The following is a 24,632-nucleotide window of genomic DNA, read 5'->3' as shown; positions in this document are numbered from 1 at the left end:
GTTCTTTTCTATCTAGTGGATTCCTATACCACATCATCCCTAAAGACACTTCTAGCTCTGATTTGTAAAGACTCAGCTACTGGTCTCTCAAGGCCTACATACTCCTGCCCCAAAAGGCAGTGAGCAGAGGCTTCTGAGATCATCTCAGGAGAGGGAAACAAACCAGACAGTACATGAACTACAAACAAACTGGAGATTCTTGGGAAGTGGGGCTTGAAATTTGAACATAGCTGAAGAACCCAGGACGACTATAAAACATAACTAATGGCTTTTCTGAGTCAGAATTTCCTGCCTCAAATCCCAAGCAAAAGAAGATCAAGAGAAATAGGGTAGCTTTTCAGCTGCTGAATCCTCTCAGCCAACTCTCCCAGGTAAAATTATTCCAGGAGCTTTGTTCTGCCCACAGTTTCTTTCCCTTTGAAGTACTGGTTTTCCATTAACCAGGGAGACTTAGAAAATCAAACACCCTGTGATCAAACATTTCATAGTCTACAATGGGGTCCAGCTGCTCTCAGGTCAAAGTTGGATTTCTAAGCAGACTAAATGTTCTGCCAAGCAATGTCCGAAATTTCCATTCAAACGCAATTCTACAAATAGGGAGACCTGGAAGCAGGAACGGTGAGGAAGCTGCTACAATACAAATGAGGTGATAGTGGCTTAGACTAGAACGATAGCGGCAAGGTGGTGAGAATTGAGTCTGGGAACACTTTTTTTTTTTTTTTTTTTTGCGGTACGCGGGCCTCTCATGCTGTGGCCTCTCTCGTTGCAGAGCACGGGCTCCAGAGGCGCAGGCTCAGCGGCCATGGCTCACGGGCCCAGCCGCTCCGCAGCATGTGGGATCCTCCCGGACCGGGTCACGAACCCGCATCCCCTGCATCGGCAGGCGGACTCTCAACCACTGCACCACCAAGGAAGCCCCGAGTCTGGGAACATTTTGAAGGTAGAGCCAAGCAAGGGCAGATGCATTGAATGTGTGCTGTGAGGAAGACTCAAGACAAGGGTGGCGGTTTCCCTGGTGGTGCAGTGGTTGAGAGTCTGCCTGCTAATGCAGGGGACAACGGGTTCGAGACCTGGTCTGGGAGGATCCCACATGCCGCGGAGCGACTAGGCCCGTGAGCCACAACTACTGAACCTGCGCGTCTGGAGCCTGTGCTCCGCAACAAGAGAGGCCGCGATAGTGAGAGGCCCGCGCACCGCGATGAAGAGTGGCCCCCGCTTGCCACAACTAGAGAAAGCCCTCGCACGGAAACGAAGACCCAACACAGCAAAAATAAATAAATTAATTAATAAACTCCTACCCCCAACGTCTAAAAAAAAAAAAAAGACAAGGGTGGTTCTGAGTCTTTGGCCTGAGGGACTGAAAGAATGGAGTTGCCCTTAAATGGGGAGAACTGTGAGAGGAACAAGGTTGAGGCAAAAAAATCAGAAGCTTGGTTTGGAAGTGTTACGTTTGAGGGCCTATTAGACATTCAGATACTCACATGGGCCATGAGTCCACTTCATGGGTGGGGTCTGGGATGGAGATAAAAATGTGGGGAGTCAATGGCAGATGGAGGATATTTAAACTGGACTGGATAAGCCACCCAGGAAGGGAAGGTAAACAGAGGAGACCCAAGGACCAACCCCAGGGAGGAGGGTCAGTCCACTATTTAGTGATTGGAGAGGAGGAATCCACAAAGGAAAGTGAAAAAGAGTAGCCAGTGAGGAAGGTCCTCCCAGAGCCTTTACTATTCTCTAAGTTAGGGTATGCATTCTGGAAGAGGTAGAAAGTCCTAAATAAATAAATAAAATATATGTTAGATGGTTATAAACAAGGGATACATGTTTCTGGTGACTGAAGCTTACATGAAGAATAAAGAACAGAAAATGACAAAACCAAAACTAGGCAGGAAGGAGAATATTTATTTAGAACAAGAAATCACAACACAAATTGTGGGAGAAATCTTGCAGTTACAAACTGCAATTTGTAATTTGAAAAAGCTGACAACACAAACATCACAAAATCCAGAAACGAATTTAATTTTCTTGAACACGTCCATAATATATTTTTCTTAAGGTTACATTAACTTTGATCACCTCTTTAGAAAACAACAATTTCGTATCATTTTCCACAATGAGAATGGAAAGATAATTTAGTCTTTCCTCTAACATGTCAGATCAAAAATTTTTTATTACTGTATTTTAGAAAAAATTTCTTCTGAGTTCACAATTCTTTTCTAGTAATGTTATGAACATTTGGGGAGTTGTCAAAGTCGAGGGCAAACTGTATCAAATTTTTGTCATAGATTAACTGTAATTTCAGGTAATTTCAAGCCTTCTAGTGCCCTGATTAACCTTAAATACTTATTTCATTGAAGACACTCATTGATCACAGCGGGCTAGGTGTATCTTACACACGGAAGGCCAGCAATAACTATTCACGCTAGAGTGTCACATAAATATATCCTAATAAACTCAAATGTTCCCAACAGGATTTCCTTTAGCTGAATCCCAAACGCCACTAGACACAAGGGGAAGTGTGACAGGGGAGAAACTGGAGTAGAGGAGCACGTTGCTGGGTTACCCTCCTTGCGCCGACGAAGAGTCTCGATGGGTCCTTAAGCTTAGTTCCACGACGGTTATCACCTCTAGGTAACAGACAACGAGGGAACGCAAAGCAAAAACGCGGTACAAGGAGTTGGGGCGTGGCACTGCTATTCTAAATGGCTAAACTAAGGCCCTTGACCTACATATCGGTTTGTGTTGGTTTGTTTTATAACCCACTCCCTAACTCCAGGGTTTCTTCAGGAGCCCAACCCACCCCCATGCCCGATTCCGAACACCACCCACAGCGCTCAAGGCTGCACGAGAGGGTGGGTCCCACGACACTCTCCTCACATCACAGCTGGCTTCATCTTTGCCTGCTCCAACCTTAACGTCCAAAGTCGGCGGGCGCCTTTTCTCAATGCCCTCTCACTGTATTGGACTAAGCCTCAACTTTTACACCCAGTAAGTTTAGACTTTTGAGGGCGGAACGTTTGAAGACTTTTTTTTTTTTTTTTTTTTTGCCGCAGGCAAACCTCTTACAGCTAAATCCACGATCAGGCCCCCCCATATCCGATTTTCCCTTCATGCGAGAGGGCGGCCGAGGAAGCTGTCAGCCATCTTTTGAGTGGCATTACTTCTTGTTTCAACTACTTTGCCCATCCTTTATTACGCCGAAATATTTAATGTGTTTAATTCTAAATTTTTGCGAGTATTATAGAATCACCTTCCTTGTGGAGCCTCTATTTGAAGGAGGAATAATGTATGGGGTTGTTGCTTTCGCCCTTCCAAACATGGCTGCCTTAGATTTCCGGCGGCTCCGGAAGAGCTTCCGGTTTCCCGGCAGCCTCGAGGGGGCTGGACTTCCGGCGTCAAGAGGCAGGCGAGGCCCGCCTTTTCCGTTCTTTCCGGCCTAGGTCCGCGAGCGGTGCAGCCATGTCGTATCCTGCCGACGATTACGAGTCTGAGGTAATCTGGTCTAGAGCGTGTGCGGAGCTCCGCGACAGGGGCAGGGCTCTTTGGATGCTGGGCCCCGCGGGGAGACGGTGTCCGGGCCTCTCCGGGAGCACTCGCGGGCCGCGACCAGCCCCAGCCGGCCTCCCCGCTTGCGCGTTCCTCATGCCGTTGCCACCCGCAGCTCCCGGCTCTTGATCAGCCCGTCTCGGCCCGCCCATCTCGTGTGTCCGGTCCCCTGGTCCTCTCCTTTTCCAAGTCCGGGAACGGAGGCTAGTTATAGGATTCTGTGTGTCTGTAACTGCACTCTGATTTCTCATGGTCTGGGTTCAGTCTTGTCAGGCCCCGCAGATTCCCGCAGCCTCTTGTGCTTTGCTCTACCTTATTGCAGCCGTAACGCGGTATTGTCATTGTCTGTTTATTCTCCCTTTTCTCACAGGCGTGTGAGTTTCTCAAAGAACGAGACTGTGTCTTATCCACCTTTGTATCCTTAGAACCTAGAACGAGCATTTTGGATTCACGAGCTGGTGACTGTCTTGTGTGTGTCTCTTTCGTTTCTAGGCTGCCTACGATCCCTATGCTTACCCGGGCGACTATGATATGCACACAGGTGAGTCTGCAGGTTTGTCTGGCCGACTTCTAGGGATTGACACCTTTTCGGATGTCTCAGAGCAGCTCTGACGGGCACCTGCTTAAAACTCGGTCTTGATGGTCCAGGTTTAGAGTCAGTTACTAGCTCTCACCACGAGAGCTATTAAACCAGGCCTTATTCATGGTCCACCTCAAAGTCCCAGAAGGGAAGGGTTACTGTCCTGACTGTGGTTTCCTTGTTGAAGCTATTAGCTGAAGAAGAAAATCTTGTTGTGAAAAATTAAAGTAATTGAAACCAAGTCCAAGTGAAATCTTTTTTGGAAGGTTTTTGATGTTTCCTGAGTTGTTACAGTAACTTGGTTTGATTTAGCACTTATTAAGTGCCATGTGTTGTTCTGGGTACTTGGGGTGAAGTATTTCATTTACCCCTTACAGCAGTTCTCCAAAGACATAAATTAACATTACAGGTGAGAAAACTTGAGGACAGAGAAGTTTAGTTACTTGCACCAAGTCATATGGGTAGAAAATGGCAGTCATTCATTTATTCAAAAAATATTAAGTGCCTACTACTTGCTGCCCTTCGCACAGTTCCCCCCCCCCCCCCCATAGCTGTTCCAGGTCTTGAAGGTACACCTGGGTGCAAGACAGGGTTCTTGCTTTCATAGATGTTAGGTTCTGGTGCGGGAAACAATAAGCAAATAAATAACTTCAATAAGTAAAATGAATAAGTAGTGGGAAAATGTTCTGAGGAAACAGGCCTGTGGGGGTTGGGAGTGACCTGGAGACGATTTATATTTCTGAGTGTTTAAAAGGGAATTATACCCGATTTTATAGACTTGAGTTTTGTTTAGCAGATGGCCTTGCCCTTTTGTTATGTTCTGAATGTGGATTTGAAGTATTTATTGTATCTAATCTCTAGGAGATCCGAAGCAGGATCTGGCTTATGAACGTCAGTATGAACAGCAGACCTATCAGGTGATCCCTGAAGTGATCAAAAATTTCATCCAGTATTTCCACAAAACTGTCTCAGACTTAATTGACCAGAAAGTGTATGAGCTACAGGCCAGTCGTGTCTCCAGCGATGTCATTGACCAGAAGGTATATGAGATCCAGGACATCTATGAGAACAGGTATGGGCCATTGGCTGAAATGATCTCTTCCTGGGTGAGACTGGCTTAGTAATGCAGTCTCTAAAAAGGGGTGATGTTTATTCATTTCTCTGTAAAGAGAGTGCCCGAGGGGTTTCTGTGATTCTTTGGGGGCTAGGGACATGTTATTTTGTTGAACTCATTGCCCAGAACTTGTACAAGGTCTAAAATAATACCATGACTATCAATAATTATAATAGCAATAATATGTATGATCATTACAGATCAGGCAATGTTCGGAGCGCTTTTTCTGTATTTACTGATTTACTCTTCCCAGTAACCCCATGAAGTAGGTTCTGTTGTTTTCCTCATTTTATAGATGAGAAAACAAAGCACAGAAAGGATAAATCTCATAGCTAGCTAAGTGGATGTGCTGAGTTTTGAACCTGTCCAGTCTGTCACCAGAACCTAATTTCTAAACTGTGCTGGACAACTTCTCAACACAAAACAGGGTGAGCTGAGCTCTGAGTGGTTGCTTCTGGATTTCATTTTATTTTTTATTTTGTTTGCTGTTCGCGGGCCTCTCACTGTTGTGGCCTCTCCCGTTGCAGAGCACAGGCTCCAGATGCACGGGCTCAGCGGCCATGGCTCACGGGCCCAGCCGCTCCGCGGCATGTGGGATCTTCCCGGACCGGGGCACTAACCCTTGTCCCCTGCATCGGCAGGTGGACTCTCAACCACTACGCCACCAGGGAAGCCCTGCTTCTGGTTTTGAGGGGACGGCCCTTATGTAATGGGCGTTAGAAATGAGACAGGTCAATCAGAGTTGGATAGTCAGGAAAGACTTCATCAAGGAAATAGGGTTGTGAAGCATCTTGGGCATCAGTGTTTGCGTTGGATGCTTGAGGGCTGTTGTGGCATCAGACTGCAACAAATAGACTGATTTGCTTCCATGTTTGGAGAGGGGGAGGAGGCACAGTGCTCCAGGAAGTGGAAGGGGAGGTGGAAAGCTGAGGGAGGGGGGTGGGGGTGTCTAAAAGGTAGTTCTCAAGGCAGGGAACAGTAAGCAGTGAAATATGACTAGAGTTCATGATACAGAGGCAGGAGATGATCCTGAAGAGCTTGGTAGGTGCCTAGCTGATGTAAAAGAAATGTTTCACCTTATTAAGAAAGATTGTGTCTGGGGTGAGGAAAGTTGTAGACTTCGTGGCTCTGGCCCTGGCTCTGTTTCCGTGACTCCTTCCCTTTTCGGAGTTTGGGTACTTATTTATAAAATATGAGGATTGTCTCTTCTCAGATCCTTCCTGTTTTGGAGTTCTAGAATATTTTTTCTTGATTTTCAGCTGGACCAAGTTGACTGAAAGATTTTTCAAGAATACACCTTGGCCTGAGGCTGAAACCATTGCTCCACAGGTTGGCAACGGTAGGTGTGAGTGTTTTGTGTCCTGTGTGTTGGATGGGATCCTATGACTGAGGCTCATTAGAAAGCTCAGGACGATCTGTGTCTGTTTTGGTCGCCGTTTTATTTCCCCAGGGTTTGGTACATAGTAAATTCCTTAGTAAATAACTTGTTGAATGAAAACTGAGTAGATGAAGAGGGGACAGAGGTGTTTCACATGTCGTGAAAACTGAAGTTGGGATTTTTGTCTTGACTGGTTTCCTTTTCCCTCTGTAATTTTTGGGGTCATTACAGTTGCTCCAGAATGGGCTCTCTGGCCTCCTCTCACATTTCACTTTCTGATGGTGTCTTTTATATATGGTGTGAAGTAAGAAGAGCCAACTTCATTCTTTTGCATGTGATTAGCCAGCTGTCCCAGTACTAATTTTCAGAAAGACCATTCTTTTTCCATTGAATTGTCTTGGCACTTCCCGAAATCTGTTATTATGTAAATGTAGAGGTTTATTTCTAGACTGTCACTTTGATTCCATTGATCTATGTCTGTCCTTATGCTTGTACCAACCACACTGTCTAAATGATTGTAGCTTTGGAGTAAGTTTTGAAATTGGCAAGTGTAAATCCACCTTTGTTCTTTTTCAAAATTGCTTTGGGTCTTCTGAGTCCCTTGAATTTCCATGTGAATTTTAGGATCAGCTTGTCAATTTCTGCAAAGAAGCCAGCTTGGATTTTGATAGAAATTATGTGGGATCTGAAGATCAATTTGGGAGAGTATTGCCATTTAACAATATTAAGTCCTGTAATCCATGGACATGGATGTCTTTCCATTTATTTAGGTGTTTGATTTCTTTCAACAGTGTTTTGTAGTTTTTTAACGTACAAGTCTTTCACTTCTTTTGTTACAGCTAACATTTTTTGAATACTAAACATTAGCATCATCATCGTTACTCAGGTTTAGAACTCATTCTTTTTTTTTTTTTTTTGGCCACACAGTGCGGCCTGCAGGATCTTAATTCCCCGACCAGGGATTGAACCCGTGCCCCCTGCATTGTGAGTGCAGACTCTTAACCACTGGACCTCCAGGGAAGTCCTAGAACTCACTCTTTTTTTTTCTTTTAATTTAATTTATTTTTTATACAGCAGGTTATTAGTTATCTATTTTATACATATTAGTGTATATATGTCAATCCCAATCTCCCAGTTCATCCCACCACCACCATCCCCGCCACTTTCCCCCCTTAGTGTCCATAACGTTTGCTAGAACTCAATCTTAAATGTGTTTCCGTGTTGCTCAGACATTACGCTCTGTTTAATATTTTGCCTATAAAGAATATAATATTATGTATGTTGAGCACAACAGGAGTCCTGTAATACATGTTTTTAAACAGGTAAGGATTCACAGGACTCAAAGTATGAAAGATTTGGTATAAAAATCCCCCTCCCATTTCTATCCCAAGTTGTCTGTTTTTCTCTCTGGAGCCATCTAGTGTTCACCATTTTCTTGTTTATCCTTCCTCTCATACTCTATGCATATATAAGCAATTAGGAATAACTTTTTCCTTTTTTACAAAGACTAGATAGATGCTCCTTTCTTTCCATTTTTAAAATTTATTGTATTTTTGGAGAGTATTCTGCACCTCCAGGATTCCGAAGACCCTCCCCAGGTTTGATTATTTGCTAGGAGGATTCACAGGACTCAGTCCGACAGCTATGGGGCTTTCTATGGAGCTACCAGAGCAGATCATTACAGACTCAATGTCCAGGCATTTTATTGGGGGCTGGTCGTGTAGGCACATCCTCTGCCTAGCATGTACTGAAATTCCAGACTCCCAGAAGGAAAGCAGGTGTTCAGTATAAACCATGTTGTTTGCACAAACAGTTTAGGGATAGCAGACCACCCTTATGAGATTGGTGGGAAACCCTCCTGAAATCTAGGTTCCCAGCTGCCAAGCAAGGACCAACTTTACCAGCAGGCCTTTTTAAGGCTAATAGTCTCAGACCTGTATGTTAACTTCTGCACAACATTGATATCCAAAGAGCTCATCCCTGCTTTTTTAAAATTATTTAATTTATTTATTTTTGGCTGCATCGGGTCTTCGTTGCTGCGCGCCGGCTTTCTCTAGTTGTGGCCAGAGGGGGCTGCTCTTCGTTGCGGTGCGCGGGCTTCTCATTGCGGTGGCTTCTCTTGTTGTGGAGCATGGGCTCTAGGTGCACGGGCTTCAGTAGTTGTGGCACTCAGGCTCAGTAGTTGTGGCTCATGGGCTCTAGAGAGCAGGCTCAGTAGCTGTGGCACACGGGCTTAGTTGCTCCGTGGCATGTGGGATCTTCCCGGACCAGGGCTCGAACCCGTGTCCCCTGCATTGGCAGGCGGATTCTTAACCACTGTGCCACCAGGGAAGTCCCCGCCTTCTTTCTTTTTAATGGTTGCATCATATCAATAGGATAAATTCCTTAAAATAGGATGTCTAAGTCAAAGATCCCCATGTATTTGCAGTTTTTTTTTTTTTTTTTTTGCGGTACGCGGGCCTCTCACCGATGTGGCCTCTCCTGCCGCGGAGCACAGGCTCCAGATGCGCCGGCTCAACGGCCATGGCTCACGGGCCCAGCCGCTCCGCGGCATGTGGGATCTTCCCGGACCGGGGCACGAACCGTGTCCCCTGCATCGGCAGGCGGACTCTCAACCACTGCGCCACCAGGGAAGCCCTGTATTTGCAGTTTTGATCCTGTCATATCGCCTTCCATGGAGCCATTAGTATTTACATCTTGGTTAAGCAACTGTATGGCAAAAATATCTAAGTGGTGAAGGGAAACAGGCCTGAATGAGATTAAGATGAGGTTGAAAGGATAAAGTGGGAGATGAAGTTTCTCGTTGCATGTATTCTTGGGGTGTAAGTGTTAGATTTTTGATGTTGTTTGGTTTCTGAAATCACATTTACCACTTTACTTCCCGCCACAGGCTAAAACTGCCAGAAGACCCCGGTTGTTTGGTGGATTACTAAAGCACCCTCTGCCATCTCTTTCAGATGCCGTCTTTCTGATTCTGTACAAAGAATTATACTACAGGCACATATATGCCAAAGTCAGTGTGAGTATCTAAACGTTGCCGGCAGTTTTTAAACTATGCCATTTTTGTCCCTGGCAAACAGTTGCTAGTTTATATTGGTTCAGTGTCCAAGAGTGGTTGGCATGTTTTCTGAGCTTTCTTTTAAGAAAGGATGGAGGGAATGATTGAACCCAGGAAGCTGGGTGTCTGTTTCAGGGAAATGGTACCACTGCATAGCCTGTCCATCCTTTTTAATTTCTTTATCCCCACAGTTCTTGACTGGACACTTATCACATGCACTGGGTTGCAGGACGTCATCCTAAAAGTGTGTTCCCAGGTACCTTCGGATGCCTCCGCTTGGAATGCCCTTGCTTTTTCCCTTCAGTGCATTGCCACTGAGCCTCCTGCCCTCTGAGAAATACATACAACTGTCGCTGTGTGCCAGGCACAATTCTAGGCACTTGGCACACATCTGCATGTCTCTAGTCCTCATGGTGATCTTGCAAAGTAGGCAAACGGAGGCGCAGAGAGGTTGCTTTTTCTCAAATTCATGCAGCTAGTAAATGGCAGAATTCTTTGAAGCTAGGCCGGATTCTTTTCTTCCTGATTTCTAAATTTTAGAGTGCCCTAAGTCTCTTAAAATACTGTCTACACTGTTTACAGGCATACCTTGGAGGTATTGCAGGTTTGGTTCCAGACCACTGCAATAAAGTGCATATCGCAATAAAGCCAGTCCCATGAATTTTTTGGTTCCCAAGTGCATATAAAAGTTATGCTAGGGACTTCCCTGGTGGTCCAGCAGTAAGGAATCCACCTTACAATGCAGGGAATGCAGGTTCGATCCCTGGTTGGGGAACTAAGATCCCACATGCCGTGGGGCAGCTAAGCCTGCGTGCCACAACTAAGACCCGACACAGCCAAAAATTTGTTTTTAAATAAATAATCTTAAAAAAAAAAAAGTTGGGCTTCCCTGGTGGCGCAGTGGTTGAGAGTCCGCCTGCCGATGCAGGGGACACGGGTTCGTGCCCCGGTCCGGAAGATCCCACATGCCGTGGAGCGGCTGGGCCCGTGAGCCATGGCCACTGAGCCTGCGCGTCCGGAGCCTGTGCTCCGCATCGGGAGAGGCCACAACAATGAGAGGCCGGCGTATCGCAAAAAAAAAAAAAAAAAAAAAAAAAAGAAAAGTTATGTTACACTGTACTGTAGTCTGTTAGGTGTGCATATAGCATTGTATCTTTTAAAAATGCACATACCTACCCTGGTTCAAGGCATTATTATCTGTTGCCTGAATGACGGCATAACTGCTCACCTGGTGTCAGTTTCCACTCTTGCCCGCTTACGTTTATTGTCAACCTAGTAACCATGGTGATCCTTTTAAAACATAGTCTCATCAAGTCACCCCCTTCCTCACAATCCTACCGTGACTTCCCATCATACTTAGAATAAAATCCCAAGTCTTAGTCATGGTCCTGCTTGACCTGGCCCCAGACTTCCATGCCAGTCTCACTTCCTGCATCTTTCCCTCCTTCCCTTGGCTCCTAGCCATACTATGTGACACTTCAGAGCACCTGTCACTCTCTGACATTGTCTTATTTATTTGGGTTTTGTTTGCTTCCCCCACTAGAGGGTAAACTCCAGCAGGGCACGGACTTTGTCTTGTTCGCTGCTCTAATCCAGTGTCTGATCCCCCACGTTGACACGTTAATTGTTGGAGCGTGTATGTGCGTGTGTAAATTAAAGAAACTGCCACCACAGTCTCCTTAGGGTATTTCCATCTAAAGAGTTCCCAGCTTCTCACACTCACTCTCATCCCCCTGAGGATGACTTGACCTGACAAGAGCTCTGGCCTTGGCCCAGGAGCCCCCCACCATCAATGGCAGTAGGTGAAGGAGTTCTTGTTGCCAAAGTAATGCGGGGGGCCATGTTTTTCTGGCATCCCAGTGAGCTCTCTGACTACCTCATTTGATGGAAAGTAAAGATTCTCTTCTGTCATTGATGCTATGGCTCAGCTACTTTGCAGGCTGGGCTAGTAATCTAGCCAGCCTGTATAACATGGCTTTCGGCAGAACGTGGCATCAGAACCCATAGTATGGCTGGTTGCCACCTCTGATCTTTCCTCTGGTCTGTAGATGAAGATTCAGCAGAAGGTTGTTGACCCTGTGATCTCTTCACTAGGTACCAGATGGGGCAGTTTCACGTACATGATGGGGGGGAGTTGGAGGGGGAGGTTTTCATTGAAAGAGCATTTACTGTATTAGGCACTTTCACTTCATAATCTCATTTTTCAGAGGGATTAAGTACCTTGTCAGACCCCACAGTTAGTAAGCAGTGGGGCTACGACTCCAAGGCAGTGTTCTTTCTACTCCATCACAACATACACCATACATCACGTTGTTCCCCAGCTCAGAACTCTTCAGTGGTTCTGTTGCCAGCCACATGAAGTCGAGATCAGGGGTCAGCAGCCTGCTGTGTACAGGGCCAGATAGAGAGTATTCTAGGCTTTGAGGGCTGTAATGGTCTCTGTCGAATCTATTCAGCTTTGTAGCAGCCATGACAGTGAGTACACATGGCTGTGTGCCAGTTAAGGTTCTTATTTACAAAAACAGGTGGTGGTGGATTTGCTGACCCCCGGCTTAATTCTTGTTTGGCACTGTAAGACCTCTGCATTTCTGGCCCAATGTAGCCCAGTGTAGCATTGTCTGCCTTACTCCCTAACCTTCAAGCACCACGATTTTACTTCTTTGCCTTCATTAGTCCTGTTTTTCCTGAAACACCTTCCCCTCACTCCTCTGCCTTGCCAGATCTATATGCCTGATCTTTAATGGTCAGTTAAAGTTTTTGGTATAAAACTTGACCGTTGGCGTCAGGTATTCGGTGCCCCTTTGAACTGCTGTAGCACTTAACTATCTTCCCTGTCACTTGAGTGCTCTCACATGCTAAGAAGGGGAGAGCTGACGTCAATTCTCATATATAGTTGACCCTTGAGCAACACGGGTTGGCACTATGCGGGTCCACTTATATGCAGGTATTTTCAGTAAATATTTATAGTGTTATAGGATCCACCATTGGTTAAATCTGCAGATGTGGAGGGTCAACGATACATTATACACAGATTATACAGAGATTTTTGACCAAAACCCCTGTGTTTTCAAGGATCAGCCGTATTTGTTTTCAACTGTCAGTGGCAGGCCATGAGTAGAACGCGTTTAGATTAAATGTGTCCTCTTTCTCTGCTTTCTTTACAGGGGGGACCCTCCTTGGAGCAGAGGTTTGAATCCTATTACAACTACTGCAATCTCTTCAACTACATTCTCAGTGAGTCTGAGGTTATGATGAGACCTCGTATGGGCCTTCAGCTCTTTTTAGCAGGATTTTAATGTGCAGGTGGGAAGAGGGGGAAGTCTTGTGGTTCATAGTCCTTTTAAGAGAGAAATTACAAAATGCATTCTGCAGCCTTACTGAATGGGCATATAGTCATTGATCGAGTCTGACCTTTCTGTGGTCTCTTGCCCAGATGCTGATGGTCCTGCTCCCCTCGAACTTCCCAACCAGTGGCTCTGGGACATCATCGATGAGTTCATCTACCAGGTATCTGGTCAACCTTGGCCTAATTTGAAATAACTGGTCCAGACAAGGAGTAGCTGTTACCATTGTTTGTGTTGTTGAAAAGATCATGGTGTACAGCCACCCTAGGGTAGTGTGAAATGCCCTGTGGAAGTGGCCTCTATGTTGTGGTGTTTTGAATCAGTGAGGTCTAAGAGCTCCATTCTGACCTCAGAAGTCTGGAGAACTGAGCTCCTGACATTCACCACGTTCTTAACTGACCTTGAGAGGTGGTCTGGCAGGAAGAACACAGGTTTCCAGGCTTTGGAGTCAGCTAGGAGTGGGTACTTGTCTGGGGGCTGCCACCTGGTGGCTCTGTAGTGATGATGTGTTACTTAGCTCTCTGAGCCTCACTTTCCTCGCCTACAGGAGAAAAATTCTATATCTTGATTGTGGTGCTGGTGATATGAGTATATGTTGGATCAGAATGAAAGAACATTTTTATCAAAAGGGAAAAATTACCTGTCTCAGAGTGCTGTTGCTAAAAACTGTAAAATAATTGATTTTGGAAAAACATCTTTTCATGTTTTACAGGGATGGCACAGTTCTTACTAGGTATTTCAGGAGAAATCAGTTTCCTAATAAAGCAGTTATTTGAGCCCCATGGATCAAAGAGACTTTGAGTACAGAGTGCTGATAAGTTGTGATTGGTGAGCTGAGGAAACCTTCCTAGGGCACTTTGAGAAAGAGGCTTCCTGCTCAAGACAGGCTTCAGTCCTTTGTGCAGTGAAGGCCACAAACCACACTGGTCTCGTTTGCCCTCTCTGGCTCCTTGGCTTGTTATTTGGCGTAATTTTAGAAGATTGGCTGTCCTGTTGGCTAGCAGCAAGTCAGCGAGGATCATCTGTGCTAAGGTTCTTCATCCGTCTTAAAATAATCCTAATTCCCTGGGCTTAACTGGTGTTCTCTTAAGGAGTTTAAGTGCTCTTGCTTCTAACAAAGACTGGCCAGTGTGGGCCAGGTGTGATTCCACCAGCCAGTCTTTGTGAAAAGTGAGGGCACTGTAAGCCGCTTAAGAAGAAAACACCAGTTAAACCGCATGGGGTGAGGGGCTCTTCCCCACCGCTCTCTTCTTTATTCTTGTTGTTTCTTGTCTTTTTTAAAATTAAAAAAAAAAAAAAAATTTTTTTTTTTTGGCTCCTTATTCCCCACCACTCTTTCATTTATTTGTATTGATGCAGCAATATATGAACATGTTGCTATCGTTGAGATTTTTTTTTTTTTAACTGCAGATAAAGTGGAAGTGTCTTCCTTCCTTGCCTTTGCAGAGGCATCAATTACTGTCTGGAAAGATAGTCATCGTATAGAGACCTGCCTTGTTCTTTTGTGCCATGTACATGGTGTACCACTCTTCTGGTGTATGTGTTACAGATAAAGTCTATTTCTAGAGATGATTATAAGTAGAATTGTTGGCTGAAGGATATTTGCTTTTAAAATTATTTTATAAATTTGTTTATTTTATTTATTTATTTTTGGCTGCATTGGGTCTTCGTTGCTGCGCGTGGGCTTTCTCTAGTTGCTACTCTTCATTGCGGTGCGTGGGCTTCTCACTGTGGTGGCTTCTCTTGTTGCGGAGCACGGGCTCTAGGAGCGCGGGCTCTGGTAGTTTTAGCACGTGGGCTCAATAGTTGTGGCTCGTGGGCTCTAGAGCGCAGGCTCAGTAGTTGTGGCGCACGGGCTTAGTTGCTCCGCGGCATGTGGGATCTTCCCAGGCAAGGGATTGAACCTGTGTCCTCTGCATTGGCAGGTGGATTCTTAACCACTGCGCCACCAGGGAAACCCCGATACTATTTGTTTATTGTAAATTTGGAAACGTTTTCGCCTGCGCTCTTGGAGGAGGATGATATTTCAGAGTTGAAAAGTAATCTTAGGTCATCTAGAACCTAGATTCTAGGTCCCTGGTTTCCAAACCTGTGTATGCACCAGAAATCAACCAGGGAGCTTTTAATTCTGACAGAGTAACTAGGTCTCCTGTGCTAGTCTCTGGGTGACAGATGGAGCCAGCCCAGTGCTGGTCCCAGATAGAAACCCTGCCCCAAACAAATAGCTGTGGTATGTACCCTATATGTGCCTTACACTTGTCCAGGCTCTGTGGTTGGGACAGGGGTGACTCAGACTGGGTTCCTGTCACAGGTGAATTGATGGTCACCTCTGGAAGGGAAGACACACATGCAGGTACCTGCCCCATCTCTACCACGTATGAGTAGATCTGTCGTAAGCCACCTGATTCTGGTGGCCAGGCTGATGGCACTGTGATGCCCAGAGACGTTAAGTACTTTAGACTATGTTTGACTCCAAATTGAATGTTTTTTCCCACAAATTACCTCTCATTTTAGAGCTTTTTGCTTAGCTGTGGAATAAGTAACATAGTCAGTAATGAACAAATCCACAGCTTAATCAAAGATGGCTTTGAAAGAACCAGTAGTGCACAGACTGGTGTAGCGGGAGAAGTGGTAGCAGTAGCGTGTTGTGTGCTGTGCTGTCCCTTTGGCGTTAATGCCACTGCCGCACGTTTCCCTTCTTCCTCAACAGTTTCAGTCGTTTAGTCAGTACCGCTGTAAGACTGCCAAGAAGTCAGAGGAGGAGATCGACTTCCTTCGTTCCAATCCCAAAATCTGGAATGTTCACAGTGTCCTCAATGTCCTTCACTCCCTTGTAGACAAGTCCAACATCAACCGACAGCTGGAGGTGTACACAAGTGGAGGTGAGTGCTGCCTGCCATCTGTGCCTCATGAGTAGAGGCCGCGGGTAGTGCGGAGGAGCGACGGGCTGCTCCTCTTTGGTATTTGCGTGTGAACAGGAGCCGAGGGCTGATTTGGGGGCTGCTGGGCTTGGCAGTCTGTTGGCCGACAGACTGAACAAGCACTTCCTGAGAGCTGCATTTGTAAACACTTCTACTCCCTCTCCAGGGCCTTTGTTTAGATAAGCACTTCTCAAACTTTTTGGTGTGAGGACCACTTTACAGTCTTAAAAGATTAAGAATCACAAGTTTATCTATATACAGATCTTGTTACAGTGAGAAGAGTGGTGTTTTTGCAAACCTCTTTAATGTCTGGCTTCGTAGAAGAGAGCTGGAGTCTCCTGCTTCTTCACTCAGTCTGTGGCAATATGCTGTTTTGGTTGAAGTATCTGAGGGAAATCTGGCCTCACACAGATATTTAATTGGGACAGGGAAGAGAAACTCAATAGCCTTTACAGGTAGCCTGGCTCTTCTCTGGTTCTGCATCAGAAGTTGACAGCGGGTAGTTTCATACAGGTTAGTTGCAGTGTGGAATCTGAAGCCTTATCAGTGAACTTACACTTTGTTACATTAAAGTTTATCGGTTTGTCCTGCAGCTTGAATGAATTTTTTTTACTCATGTGTGATTTTGTAAAATACTGATTCATTGAGCTATCAAGATTTTCTGAAAGTTGACACATTTTATTGTACAGTTTTTTTTGTTGTTGTTGTTTTAATTATTTATTTATTTTGGCTGCGCCAGGTCTCAGTTGTGGCATGCGAACTCATAATTGCGGCATGCATGCAGTATCTAGTTCCCCAACCAGGGATCGAACCTGGGCCCCCTGCATTGGGAGCTCAGAGTCTTACCCACTGGACCACCAGGGAAGTCCCAATTATACAGAGTTTTGAAACCACATCTGTTACTTTGACCATCAGCCTTATCAGATAGGTCTTCATTGGGGAGCTGGTGAGTTCATAGTGGCAGATAGAAGTTTTATGAAATTCTAATTTCTACTTAAAAGCTCAAGTTTTCATTGGCAGCAAACACTGCCAGTTGTTTTCATTGACATCTTAACAAGCTCACTGCACTCATTTTTGAGAAAATACCCATGTCTCTATTCAGTCTGTGTATCAGTTATTTTTTCAATTAAAAATGGGGTTTTGTGGGGAAAAGGAAGTGGCTGGTTCTTTTATTGCAGGTGAGTGGTGGTAAAGAATACAGTGATGGGCTTCCCTGGTGGCGCAGTGGTTGAGAGTCCTCCTGCCGATGCAGGGGACACGGGTTCGTGCCCCGGTCTGGGAAGATCCCACATGCCGTGGAGTGGCTGGGCCCGTGAGCCATGGCCGCTGAGCCTGCACATCCGGAGCCTGTGCTCCGCAACAGAAGAGGCCACAGCAGTGAGAGGCCCGCGTACAGGAAAAAAAAAAAAAAAAAAAAGAATACAGTGATGACAGTAGAGTTTGGTGCCACTACCCGATTGATGCTAAGTTGTCCATAGTTTTACCCGCGTTGTTTTTGCACCATCAGTGCAAATGTCAACTCAGTGAGAAAGGCAAATAGTATCTTAGGAAGATAGATAGGAACACACCTAAATAGTGTTATTAGGAAGATAGCTTTGATCTCATGGACTTCCTGAAAGGAGGGGCCTTGCCAAGTAACTCTTATTGATGAGAGGGGTCCTCTCATGTTCTTAGGTGTGTATGGTTGGGGGGGGCTGCCACACCCCTTAGGTGACTAGAAATGTAAGCTTAGCATAAGGCCAGGCATGATGTTTCTTGGTATTCTTTCTAAGGCAGTTATTCCCTATTGCAGGAAGCTTTAGAGACTGGCAGTAGATGAAGAGTTTACTGAGGGTAAACTTCAAGGGTCAGGCTTGCCCTCTTTCCACTGCCTCTGCTGAAGTGCTCACAGTGTCCGTGTGTCTCTCTCAGGTGACCCTGAGAGTGTGGCTGGGGAGTATGGACGGCACTCCCTCTACAAGATGCTTGGCTACTTCAGCCTGGTGGGGCTTCTGCGTCTGCACTCCCTGTTGGGGGATTACTACCAGGCCATCAAGGTGCTGGAGAACATCGAACTGAACAAGAAGGTAATTCATTCCCTGTTTCCTCAGGCCCACCTTCCCAGAGCCAGAAAGTCTGTCTGTCTGCTTCAAGAGAGACTCTGATCTATTATTAGGACAGATTTCATGGAGAATAAAAGAGGATTCCTCCCCAGGTCAGTGGAAGATTGAGACAAGAACTGGGAAAACCACTGCAGGGAAAATCTGAACCTGGACCAGGTGGTTCCTCTTTGGTGCTTAACAACACTTAAAATATTCAGCAGTCTTTTGATTCTGTTTTCAGACCAGACTGATGCTGGCAGATTTTTACTTTTCAACTTTTATTGAAGAATTAATGAAAGACTTACTTAGTTCTAAGGTGGCACAGGTAATGATACGTTAGCAGTGGTTGTTTTCCTAGCCACAGAAACTTGGTACGTTTTTGTTTGACGTGTGTGTATCTTATCTGTCCTTTTTCTTATAGGGCTATTTGGAAAAGCAAGGACTAGAAAGCAAGAAAGAATGTGAAAGTGAGGTGTAGATGATTTTAGAGCTGAAAGAAATTTTAGGGTTACCTGGTCCAGTCCTTTTCTGTTACAGCCAGGAAAATGGAGTCCTCAGGTCACATAATCAGTAAGTGGTACGATCTGCACTCAGAGCCTCTGACTTCAGAGCCAGGATTCCTCTGGGTAGTTCAGGGCCTCTGCAGGGAGCTCTCAGTGCTTCCACCTCTGCCGACACTAGGCCCCAGCAATTTTCAGATCCTACCTGGGATGAATTGGTCTTGAGATTCATGGCTGCTGCTTCTGCCTCCTTCCACAGAGCATGTATTCTCGTGTGCCCGAGTGCCAGGTTACCACATACTATTATGTCGGTTTTGCATATTTGATGATGCGTCGATACCAGGATGCTATCCGGGTCTTTGCCAACATCCTTCTCTACATCCAGAGGACCAAGAGCATGTTCCAAAGGACCACGTACAAATATGAGATGGTAAGGAGGCCTCTGACCACCTGACACACCTGTGCCAACAGTTTTTGGGTAAACGCCTTCCAAAATTTTGCTCTTCTATGTGCTTTTTCAATAGGATGATTTTTTAATGGCTCGCCTACTTAAGTGTTTTCTTTGTTACACCTATTACTTCGGATCATTAACACCCTGATGATAAGGACAGGATTTTTGTTTCACTTTTATTCCCCAGCAGTGCCTAGAGTGTTCACTGGGCTGTGGGTGTTTAAAATCAGTTAGATGTGGGTACTGCCCTCAAGCAGTTTACCTGGAGGAGGGTGGATTCAAAACATGCATAGAATTGGGAGCAGGTTTCTAAGCAGAGCAGAGGTGTTGAGACTTGGAAGTGTGGTCATGTAGTAGCACAATAAATCATTTTGGCTAGAAGGCAGGAGAACAGTCCGATTGGGGTGTTAGAGTCTGGGGTGACCTTCACAGCCCAGCTGAAGTATTTAATCTTTATTCTGGAGGCGTTAAGTGCCAGCAGAGATTTCTGGGTGAATTGATCATACTTGGTGTGGAACAATTGACCTGCCAGTGATGTGTAGGGTGGATTGGTGAGACCGAGGCAGAGGTACCAGTAAAGAGTCCAGGAAACAACTACAGAGGACCTGGAACTAGGCCAGAAGTTCCGAAGAGCTAGAGGGAGGATTGGAGGAGACATTGGGAAAGTTAGCTGAAGGGTGTAAGACAAAGGGAGAAGTCAGAAGGTCTGTACAGAGTGTACTTGGGAGGATGGTGGGGACCTCAGAAAATCCATTCATTTGACCCTGCACCGATCTCTCCCCCCACCCCCAGATTAACAAGCAGAATGAGCAGATGCACGCCCTGCTGGCCATCGCCCTCACCATGTACCCCATGCGTATCGATGAGAGCATTCACCTCCAGCTGCGGGAGAAATATGGGGACAAGATGCTACGCATGCAGAAAGGTGACCCACAGGTCTACGAGGAACTTTTCAGCTACTCCTGCCCCAAATTCCTGTCACCTGTAGTTCCCAACTATGACAACGTACACCCCAATTACCACAAGGAGCCCTTCTTACAGCAGCTGAAGGTGTTTTCTGATGAGGTGCAGCAGCAGGCCCAACTCTCAACCATCCGCAGCTTCCTCAAGCTCTACACCACCATGCCTGTGGCCAAGCTGGCCGGCTTCCTGGACCTCACCGAGCAGGAGTTCCGAATCCAGCTTCTTGTCTTCAAACACAAAATGAAGAACCTGGTGTGGACCAGTGGCATCTCTGCCCTCGATGGCGAATTTCAGTCAGCCTCTGAGGTTGACTTCTACATCGATAAGGTATGACTGCCCCTTGGGCTAGGTTCTCAAGGCACCCACTGTTCTGGGCATCTGGGACACATCATTGAACAAAATCAACAAAGATTTTTGCCCTTGTGCTGGTATTCTAGTGTTAAAAAAATGACAAAAAGCGTTATAATTAAGCAAGCATGTAGTAGTTTGGAAGTTGCCACGTGCCGTGGAGTAAGTTGGGTTAATGGTGGTGGAAGGCACAGGCTGCAGTATTAAGTAAGGTGCTCAGGGTAGACTTTGTTGAGAAAGTGAAACCGAAGCTAAGACTTGAAGGAGGTGTGGAAATTAGCAAGCAGATACCTGGAGGAAGAGCATTCCAGGTGGAGGGAGCAGTTAGAGCAAAGGCCCTGAGGCAGGAGCGAGCCCAGACAGCTGCAGTGTGGCTGGAGTGGCCTGAGAGGAGGTTGTGGTGGGAGATGAGGTTGGAGAAGAAGGGGGGAGGGTGCTTAGTAGACTGCTGGAAGTCCTTTAGTGGGTGGGAAGCCATTGTCCTGACTTGTACCACCCTAGATTGGTGCTGCCTGGTTTTGAGCTTGATATAATGGGATTATGCAGTATGTGGTATTTTCTGTCCAGCTTCTTTTGCTCAACATTGTATTTGAGAGAATCACCATCCACCGTTGTCCTATGTAGCGGTAGGTCAGTCATGCTTATTGTTCTGTGATGTGTGGTGGGCCAAATTCTACTGCAGTTACTGACCACGGTGTTTCCATTCTTCTACTGGTGGACATTTGGGTGGTTTTTGGCTATTGAACAGTATACATAACGGTGTTTTTTTGGGTTTTTTTTTGTTTTTTGGGTTTTTTTGACTGTGTTGGGTCTTCGTTGCAGCATGCAGGCTTTCTCTAGTTGAGCTGAGTGGGGGCTGCTCTTCATTGTGGCGCACAGGCTTAGTTGCTCCGCGGCATGTGGGATCTTCCCGGACCAGGGCTCAAACTCGTGTCCCCTGCACTGGGAGGCGGATTCTTAACCACTGCACCACCGGGGAAGCACCTATGAGGCAATTTTTTAAAATATCCTACATTTTTGGTTGCTTTCAGAAAGATGTTGGTCTACAATACACATATGTACTCAACATCTTTTAGGGATACACAACCCTAAGAGACAAATAATCTCACAAGACCTATACCATACATATGTGTGTGTTTATCCATTGCTCACAACTACTTTTTATTTATTTAATTTAAATACTCTTTTTTCACAACGTTGTAAATCAAATTTAAACGTTGTAAATCAACGTTTAAATCAAATCAAAATCAAAAACGTTGTAACGTTTAAATCAAATTAAATCAAAAACGTTGTAAATCAACGTTTAAATCAAATTATTTAAAAAATAATTTTTAAAATTAATTTTTGGCTGACAGTTTTTAATGATAAAATTTGCATAACAAACTTCACCACTTTAAAGGGTGTAATTCCATGATTATTAGTTTGTTCACCGTGTTGTGCAACCATCTCTGCTATCTAATTCCACATTTCCATCATCCCCAAAAGAAATCCCTGCCCATTAACAGCATTCCCCATTCCTCCTTCCCCCCGCCATCCCTGGCAAATCAGGGATCTTCCTTCTGTCTCCGTGGATTTTTCTATTCTTGATATTTTCTAAAAATAGAATCATGAAAGATGTGGCTTTTTGCGTTTGATTTCTTTTATTGAGCATCTTTTCAAGTTTAATCCAGGTTGTAGCAGGTATCAGTACTTTATTCCTTTTTACAGCCGAATAACATTCCACTGTTTGGGTATACCACACTTTGTTTATCTGTTCATTAGTTCGTGGACAGTTGAGCTGTTCTCACTTTTTGGCTATGATGGGTAATGCTGCTATGAATTTTTGTGTACAAGTTTTGTGTGAACAATATTCTCTCGGGTATATATACCTAGTTGTGAAATTGCTTGGCCAGTTTGGGTAGCTTGTTTTTGGAAGCTCATCTTGCTAAACCAGATCCTCTCATTTTAGACTTAATGGCTTTTTGAAGGCTTGGTGTTTGGCAGAACTTGGCTATCCCTGCCATGAACAGACTCACCAAAAGCAGAAACATGTCTGTTGGGGAAGTTTTTCAATGTTGTTTTTAAGTCATGTTTTTAAATACCAGAACTGTCTATCCCCTGCCGTATCACGTCAGCTAACTAAAGTCCTTTTTGCATTTATTCCCAATGCCTGACATGTACACGTTCTTTGGCAATATCAGTCATTTGCTCCATCCCTCCATCCCTTTTAGTGGCCCAGCTGAACTGGTCCCAACCATCTGGATGGTCTTTAATAAAACACTTCTCCCAAGATTTAGCAACTTGGTTATTACAAATAAAATTTTGCTGTGAGGTTATATTCAGGTTAAATTAATAATATGATTTAAATATCCTACATGAAAATGTTTTTAATTGCATGTTTTTATTATTGTTCCTTATTGGTTCAGGTTTGTCTTTGGCAAATTACTTTCTATTTTTTTTGCCTTTTTTCATCCTTGACTTGAAAAAAATCCTATCAAAGAGATTCAGAAAGTTCTTGGATCTTAACCTAGATTATGTCATGATTTACAAGTAAAATGGTGCTCAACAAAATATTTTGAGCTAAAAAACAATTTAAAATCTAGACTAATTTGCAACTTTATACTCATAAACAGTGTATAAGAATAAAATGCTATTTTAAATGTTACTATAGCCAAAAGATTCATGTTCGTTAAAAAGACTAGAAAATAAAATAAATGAATTAACAAGAAGAAAATAAAAATCAGCCATCTAAACAGAAAGAGCAGCTCTTGACTGGTAGTGCTCTTCCATAGGGGTCTATCTGGCACTTAGCATCACTGCTGTTTGCAGGCCCGAAAGCAGCTCTCCCTCACCGCTCCTGTCTGGTTGCTTTTCTCACAGGACATGATCCACATCGCAGACACCAAGGTGGCCAGGCGCTATGGGGATTTCTTCATCCGGCAGATTCACAAATTTGAAGAGGTGAGAGGTCTGAGAGCGGTGTGTGGGCTGGGGACAGAGGTTAGGAACTGGGTGGGGAGTTATAAATTGTTTATTTCTCATTTCTGTTTTCAAGAAAGCCTGAAATTGGCCCTTTAAGTTTCTGAGCTAGACTGGCTGGCTGCTTGGGGTTTGGGGAGTGGGGTTGGGCCCGTAGGAGTTGCTGTGTCAGCCTTCTCTGGAGCATCTCTTTCCAAGATCTCCCGCTGCGGGTGGCCGGCTCTCTTCTCCCTCCCTGGTATTTCCTAATATGGGTGGATTCACTGCCTGCTCTGACCCATCCCTCACCACTTGGCAGTTACTCTCTGACTTAGACAGGTCTGGCCAGTTTCTGCAAGCTGAGACCATGAAGCTCTGTTCTGACAGACTTGGTGCATTCCACATCCTGCCCTTGGAGAGGTCTTGTGGGTCACTTTTTGTGGCCGTAGCTAGAGCCACTGCGTCTTGGTGCTTTGAGTCCTCCAGCAGAGGTCACTGCTGTGCTGTGGTCCATGCTACCAGACTCCTCCTGCAGGATAATAATAGAGCCCTGACAAGTCTAGTCACCCTGGGTCCCTTTCCTGTCTATAAAATGGGCAGCGCAGTATGGGATGTGTGTTTGTTGAGTGTGAAGGGCAGATAGGACAAGCTGCATGAATTGTGTGACACCATAAGAATGTCAGGTGGAGGACCTAACCGAGCATTTACACATGATAGTAGACAACTCATGCTCATGTCAGAGGGGCGGCCTGGCCTGGTGATCGTGCACACTGTAGGGAAAGGTTTGGTGAAAAAGCCATATCTGACTGGGCTTCCCTGGTGGCACAGTGGTTAAGAATCTGCCTGCCAATGCAAGGGACATGGGTTTGAGCCCTGGCCTGGGAAAATCCCACATGCCGCAGAGTAGCTAAGCCCGTGCGCCTCAACTACTGAACCTGTGCTCAAGAGCCCACAAGCCACAACTACTGAGCCCACGTGCCACGACTACTGAAGCCTGAGTGCCTAGAGCTCGTGCTCCGCAACAAGAGAAGCCACTGCAATGAGAAGCCTGCGCACCGCAACGAAGAGTAGCCCCTGCTCACCACAACTAGAGAAAGCCCGCATACAGCAATGAAGACCCAACACAGCCAAAAACAAACAAACAAACAAATTTAAAAAAAAAAGCCATATCTGACTTTGCTTTTCTTTCTCTTCTAGCTTAATAGAACCCTGAAGAAGATGGGACAGAGACCCTGAGTATATTCATACTTGACACTACTCAGGAACCTATTTTGATGTCATCATAGGTGGGGAGTGTTTTTGCCACCATGAAGCCTTTACCTAGCTCAGCCATCAGTCAACTGAGTTGAAGTTTATTTAAATCAGGGAGTGAAATTTTTTAAGTAGGTCTCAATAAAGAATCTTCCTTAGA

The 24,632-nt window shown here is 45.2% G+C and overlaps 1 protein-coding gene across 2 annotated transcripts; it reads left to right on the top strand.

Moving 5' to 3' along the window:
• Positions 1-3,382: 3,382 nt before the first annotated feature.
• Positions 3,383-24,632, top strand: EIF3L (eukaryotic translation initiation factor 3 subunit L). Of its 2 annotated transcripts, XM_079937547.1 has the most exons (13): positions 3,383-3,492; positions 4,039-4,087; positions 4,988-5,198; positions 6,500-6,579; positions 9,576-9,637; positions 12,841-12,910; positions 13,110-13,183; positions 15,731-15,902; positions 17,853-18,007; positions 18,782-18,952; positions 19,766-20,263; positions 23,144-23,224; positions 24,419-24,632. In XM_079937547.1, exons 1-13 carry the CDS (start codon positions 3,460-3,462, stop codon positions 24,455-24,457), a joined length of 1,695 nt encoding a protein of 564 aa, XP_079793673.1. In that variant the 5' UTR covers positions 3,383-3,459; the 3' UTR covers positions 24,458-24,632. The 2 variants fall into 2 exon arrangements, with proteins under 2 accessions (XP_079793673.1, XP_079793674.1); XM_079937548.1 differs by lacking the exons at positions 3,383-3,492; positions 4,039-4,087; positions 6,500-6,579 and having other exon boundaries at positions 4,992-5,198.

The sequence above is a fragment of the Stenella coeruleoalba genome (assembly GCF_951394435.1).
Source record: "Stenella coeruleoalba genome assembly, chromosome: 11".
Classification (NCBI taxonomy): domain Eukaryota; kingdom Metazoa; phylum Chordata; class Mammalia; order Artiodactyla; family Delphinidae; genus Stenella; species Stenella coeruleoalba.
Note: the sequence above shows the minus strand (reverse complement) of the source record. Positions and strands in the feature narration are given on the sequence as shown.